This window comes from Pygoscelis adeliae, unplaced genomic scaffold, assembly GCF_000699105.1.
Source record: "Pygoscelis adeliae isolate BGI_AS28 unplaced genomic scaffold, ASM69910v1 Scaffold57, whole genome shotgun sequence".
Classification (NCBI taxonomy): Eukaryota; Metazoa; Chordata; class Aves; order Sphenisciformes; family Spheniscidae; genus Pygoscelis; species Pygoscelis adeliae.
In genome coordinates, this window is record NW_008825615.1 from 14,707,023 (window position 1) to 14,713,876 (window position 6,854).

At 42.0% G+C, this 6,854-nt stretch overlaps 1 protein-coding gene across 1 annotated transcript in view; it reads right to left on the reverse strand.

Annotated features, from left to right (window-relative positions):
• The window catches only part of GFRAL (GDNF family receptor alpha like), a 24,634-nt gene that overhangs the window by 12,966 nt on the left and 4,814 nt on the right, over positions 1-6,854 (reverse strand). The window contains exon 4 of the mRNA XM_009333255.1: positions 6,300-6,434. Coding sequence (XP_009331530.1) covers positions 6,300-6,434 — 135 coding nt within the window. The remainder of the gene's footprint in view (positions 1-6,299; positions 6,435-6,854) is intronic.

The window sequence follows — 6,854 nt, forward strand, 5'->3', positions numbered from 1 at the left end:
TTGTGCACCTTCAGGTGCCTTAGATGGTCTAGAACCTGATGTTCCCCCACAGTGGGCGGCTCTTCATTCTTCCAGTCCCCGCCTTTGCCTCCTGCGGCTTGGGCGGTGAGGCTCAGGCACTTGCTGGTGAAGACCGAGGCAAAAAAGTTGTTGAGTTCCTCTGCCTTCTCTGTATCCCAGGTAACCAGGTGTTTGGTTCTGGAGAAGGCCCACATTTTCCCTTGTCTTCCTTTTATCCCCAACGTACCTTTAGACTCTTTTCTTGTTGCCCTTGATGTCCCTGGCCAGATTTAATTCTATGAGGGCTTTAGCTTTCCTAACCTGATCCCTGGCTGCTTGGATAATTTCCCTGTATTCCTCCCAGGCTACCTGTCCTTGCTTCCACCCTCTGTAGGCTTCCTTTCTGTGTTTGAGTTTGTCCAGGAGCTCCTTGTTCATCCATGCAGGCCTCCTGGCGTTTTTGCCTGGTTACAAGTTACGTAAGAAAGTTACATGAGAAGCAGTTTAATACCATTTAAGAAAGTTTTATTTTATGAAAGCCATGGTCTACCTTGTCAAAACAGGTACACAGGTCCTCAAACCAGCATATTTCCTCTCTTTGCTTCATGGATTTTAAGTATCTGGCAATACGTAGCATAAGGAGTACGTGGCTCACAAGATCCAGGCTGGTCACAAGGCAGCATGAGGATCGGTTTTAATCTACTGAGCACATATGCTATTGTCTCTGCCCTGTCAATGGTGACATCTGGTTTCCTGCTTTGCTGCTTCCCTGGTGACTAGCATGGAGCAGCAGAGACCGTGTGCTCTAGTAAAAATGCGAAGCTAGCAGCCATGTGTCACCACTGCCATGGACAAGCTTTAATATGATTAGAGTTTTAATGTCATTTATATGTTATTGACACAAATAGCAGCAGAAGGCAGTCTAGGCAAAGGCCTGCAAGAGGAAACAGTGCATTTTGCCTGTGCCTGAAGGAATGAGTATCGGCTATTCCAGAGTGCACATCCCCATCCTGCCACCCCAAATCCTTTTTCAAACAGTGTCTACATTGCCCTTTCTCCAGTTGCCATTGCTGACTAAGGAGGGTTTGGGCATGTATTAAAATGTGGACTGCTACAGGGGGATGTCGCAGTCCAGCAAGGGCTACAGTTCCCAGTCTCTGTTCCCACTTCACCTCTTGTATCAGCGAAGGAGGAGGTGATGGTGCCTGGGCTTGCCTGTATCTCACCAACCCCATCTCCAACTTGCCTTCTGCATTTTTAGAAGCAGAGCATGACCCTGACCCTTAGCCCTCACATTTCTTTCTTTTTCCAGTAGCCAAGGAGCTCAGGAGATGTACTGAAGGTCATAGACATAAGACGCTCCCTGACCATAAAGGTAGGGTGGAAAGTATGTGGTGACATGGGAACTATGGAGGCCTATGGAGATGGGTAGGTGGATATTCTACTCTATATTTTATCAAGTGAGTAAGGGATAATAAAAGAATTTCAGAAGACAATTTCATGAGGACAAATTCCAGGGGTAGAAAAAGAGCAACAAAGATCAGGAGGGACTTGTGTAAAAATTAGCTAATTTACAAAATGTATGACTGTCTTGTTCAAGGTCCTGAGGACATTTCAAGGGTGGAGGTGAGCAGAGGTAGGAGAATAGGAAACACAAATCCCAGTATATTTTATGTAGTGCCCCAGCCTCACTTAGCTCAACTGTCTTCATGACACTAACAAGTTGTGGTTAGGAGTCAGGTACAGGGGGGTCTGTTTAGGGTGGCCCTGTGCACAGTGAACGCACTGCACTGAATCACAGCAGCTGACAACCAGGGAGTGAGAGGTAGGTTGTGGGGCTATGAACATAGAAAGGGCATAGACAGAATCAGGAAGCACATCAGATTTATGGGGTTCCCTTGCCTGGACTCTTGAAAGCTGTGTAGAAATAATCTATTATCACTATTGGTCTGTTTGTACACTGTGTTGATTCAGCTGTGATGAACAGCAGAAAATATTTTATTGCTGGTTTTCAATTATTGTTGCTTTACCATTGATTAGTTCTAGGTAATATATTTTAGCTTATACATATGCTTCCAAGGCATTTATGAAAAATGCTCTCTGACCTAATGCTTGGCAGCCATTATTCATAATTTGATTTATTTATATGTACATAATTTATGTACATGGGACCACAGATAGAAGCATGACAGTGCAGAAGCTGACACTTCCAGGGTGATAATCTCTGTTCTTGTGCAGTCAGCTCTTCAGTCATCTCAGTGGGAATTACATCTGAAGACTGCAGAGGAAAGTACTGGGTTTTCCTCTCTAACACTGGTGAGACCACATCTGGAGTGCTGTGTCCAGTGCTGAGCTCCTGAGGACAAGAGGGAGATGGGCATACTGGAGTGGCTCCTGCAAAGTGCTACAAATATGATTAATGGATTGGAGCATCTGTCCTATGAGGAGAGGCTGAGAGAGCTGGGATTGCTCAGCCTGGAGGAGAGAAGGCTCAGGGGCGTACCAATACAGATATCTGTGTGTATAAATACCTGACGGGAGGGTGGTGAATAAGGCAGGGACAGACTCCTCAGTGGTATCCAGTGACAGGACAACAGGTACAAACTGAAGTAAAGAAATTCCATTTAAAGGTCAGAAAAAACTTTTTTAATACGAGGGTGGTCTAACAGTAGAAGAGGTTGCTCAGAGGGGTTTTGGTGCCTCCATCACTGGAGACATTAAAAATCCAAGTCCTGGAAGACAGCCTGCAGTTGACCCTGCCTGAGCAGGGGGGGAGTGGCCTAGATCTCCAGAGATCCCTTCCAACCTCAAAGATCCTGTTTCTCAAAGAAAAATAAACTCTACTTCCAAAACTAATTCAAAATGTGATTCTTTAATATTTGAGCAATCTGAGATTGTTTTTTTTTTCTTTTGAACCCAGATGTTTCCAGTTCTGAAAAATTAAGAAAATGTATACTCATGGTTAAATCAGACCTCAGAAATTTCTATTTTTTTTAATCAGTGAACTAAAATAAGAAAAACCCAGCAAAATCCAAATCTTAAAATCTTCATTTTGCAGTGATGAAATATTTCTGACATTTTCAAAGTGAAAACTTTTGATTCCATCAAAATTAAATATTTCAGTCTTTTCCATCCTGATCTGGAAGGTGACTCAGACATTTTCACCCCCTTTTTTTTCAATGTATCTTGGCACAGAAAAGGAAGTGAAAGAAGGATTGGACTCAGAGGGCTATGAACTGAGACTCTGAAAATGCTGCTGCAGTAGTAGGGGAGCAGTGATGGACAGTTTGACAGAGAAAGGAGTGACTTAGGCAGTCATCTGAAGAGTACCCCCATACCTGCTCTGAAGAACAAAAGGCAGAGGTCCTGATAATGCACACATTTAGCTCAGAGGTTACAGCCTGAGGTACTGAGTTATTGAACTCAGAGTAGGAGTATAATTATCATTTGTAGTTAGGTTTTTCATAAAGAAATTAGCAAAAAGCATATTTGCCCCATCACCTGTTGCCTCCAACTAACATGCTCCTGCTCAGAACTGAAGGGTTATTTCCATTCATACAGCTCATTCATGAAGTTTTTAGTCTTGCACGTGTAGAGTACTTTTGACAGATAGTATAATGTTATTCTTACTAATAATGTTGCTAGTAGATTTTCTGTCGCTGTTTCTGTGGGCTCTCTGAGAGATACCATCAGCTTTCTGACTGTGGATTTACACCCTCTGGGGTCATGGCACATAATAACCACATTTAGAATAATTTGTCCTAGACCAAATGCAGTATCTGAGTGCCCTGCAATGCTGGAGAGTCCTTGCCAAAGGCTATTATCCTCAGGAAATATACAGATGCAAAAACAAACAAGCAATCACAAGAAGAGTTTATTTGCAGAAGGTTTTTCTGACCCAGTTACAAGCCATTAATATGAGTGAATAAGCACATATGACAGTAAGTGAGGGAAATGGCATATTATGGGCCAATGCAACAAATCCAAAGGGCAGACCACAGAAGTCATCATGCTGGCCCACTTACTCTGGTTGTAGGGTATGATGAAGAACAGGCTACAGTACAAATCCTGATCTTTATGGCAAGTAGTCTTGGTGCTAACACCTTTGTGAATGATGTGAGAGAAGCAAATTCAACTACTTCTGATTTTGGAAAGAGGTTTGGTTCTAGGGAACTCAACTTTAGGTCACTGTCTTGAGCCTGAAAATACTGCATATTCCAATAATTTTTTTTCAAACAGCAGCCATATATTTTGAAACTGTTCCACTTCACACAAAATATTTAAAAACTCAATAGAACATGAGCTGAAACCCAGTTCCTTTGGGGACTGTTGTAACCATTAGGTTATCATGTATTTTTCATTTACTCTGTTCTTAAAAGTATTCAGCCATTCTATGCAAAGCAGGTACGTATCTGGAACAGGACACACTAAGAAGGACCCCTCAGAGAATTTTCTGCTCTAATTATTCTGAATACTGCCTTGTGATTTGGGACACTTGGGTTCAAATCTCTGCAACAAATCAGACAGACAGAGGCATTCAGGTAGCTCACACTGCAGGTGAATGTTCTAGCAATGGGCTATTGACCATGAAGTCAGGCAGCATCTCCTGCTGCCTGGCTTCCCACACAGACCAAACGTGAGGCTGGGTCCTGACATCAAGGCAGGCAGAGGGACATTCATTTTATCAACTCTGCTGCAGCTGAGGCTCAGAACACATTATGGCATCAGGACATGGCTGGTTTTGTTCAAATAATGTCAATATAGGAGAAGGGAGGTTTCCATGGAGATATAGAGACCTCTGATTCCCAGTGACAGAGAACCTGCCTTATGGAATTAACTTGCTAGAAATGGCAGTTACGTACCTAAATACCCTTGGCTGCATTTATGAACAGGACCAAGGCATGGGCTAGGCTAATGGCAAGTTACTGTCTATACTGCTGCACTTTTGCATGGTACCTGCTCCGGACCGAGCCATCTAGACTGTGAAGATAGCGTGGGGCTGGAGTCACTCTCAACAGGTAGTTTTGTGCAGCCAGCATGGGCGTAAGACAGTTTAGTTGTATGGATACATGCTGCCCCATGACAGTTGAACTCAGGGCCAGAAAATAGTCCCTGGCCCATTTTATTTGCTAGTATTGATGTAGCCTTGGCAGATCAAGGCCCTTGACATTTATCAGTCAACAAAAGTGTCATTACTAGCTTGGTCTAATGACAGTACCCCACTGTACTGTCACGCTTCTTCTCCCTTCCATATTCACAGCACCTGGCAAGTGAATATTCAACATTTAACAGCAAGGTCTTGGAGGGATTTAAAGTAAGAGAGACATGGTGACTGATACCCAAGATTTGTTCAAGAAGATAATAGGCCTTCGGAGAAAGGGACGTTTTCGTCTGAATGACAACAGAGATTAGGATGAGTTTCAGATCAAACTTGTAATACCTGGTCTTCCCCCACTTAAAACATACTTTGCTTGGGAATGATGCACCAAGCGTTGGAAGTGCAATAGAGACAGAGACCGATTTTCTGCTTTCATTTATGTGAGAATCTGTTTAACAGTTCAAGGAGGCTTAGTCACATTGTAACCTCCACTTTATCATACCATCACTCCCTGCAAGTGAATCACTCTGACGTGTAGGTACTATTCACTAAATAAATACAATGTGCCTCCCTACAACACAACTTTCATTGAAGCATGCTTTATTTGATTTGTTTCTTATTCTAATACAATATTTGAAACTTACTCTAACCACTACATTGTTGTAGGTGTCGTGTGAGATCATAGATCACAGAATCATAGAATGGTTTGGGTTGGAAGGAACCTTAAAGATCATCTAGTCCCAACCCCCTTGCCATAGGCAGGGACACCTTCCAGTAGATCAGGTTGCTCAAAGCCTCATCTAACCTGGCCTTGAACACTTCCAGGGAGGGGCAGATCAACTCCTCCAAATTATGGAAAACAAGGTTGAAACTTTTTCCCAGCTGCATGTTGGCTTTGTTTAACAGGATCCCACAAGAGCATAATTTCTGCTGAATTCAGACTTCTTGAGTTGGTTCAGACTCTGACTTTGTTCATGGTCCAGAAATTTCATTTATCACCTTATTGAAGTGACAGTGTGACTGTTACTAAAAATAGTATTGGCTACTGTAAAGGATTTCAGAAGTTGACTGTCTTCTGCCGTCATTTTTTCTTTGAAATCTCATTGACTTCATTCAGTTACCACAGCAATATTATGATAAACTATGAATATGCAACCATTCAGCAATTCAAAATAAACCTGTGTACACCATAAAGAATTACCTGAAATATTGCAGACATCTTCAACAACATTCCAGACACTCTTACATCCATTTGCATCATTTATACATTGCTCCCTCAAGTGCAGACAGTCAGTAGTCTGAGCAGTAGATATACTTGTGAAGTACATGAACAACACTGTAAAAACAGAATATAATGACTATTTAATACAACAGATATTGTACTGAGATTTTTCATTTACACTTAGATTATAACAACATAATTCACTGTAGTCTAACTATAGATTCAAATTTTCTACCAAGCTACATTTTAACAGAATAAAATTTTTCCTCAGTTTCACAACTGGAAAAATAAGTTTAAATTTTAAATTTTTGAAGTTGCAGTGTAGCATATTTTGTATTGTTTTTACCCCAGTATTATAGAATCATAGAATCATTAAGGTTGGAAAAGACCTCTAAGATCATCAAGTCCAACCGTCGACCCAACACCACCATGCCCACTAAACCATGTCCCCAAGCGCCTCATCTACACGTCTTTTAAATACCTCCAGGGATGGGGACTCAACCACTCCCCTGGGCAGCCTCTTCCAATGTTTAA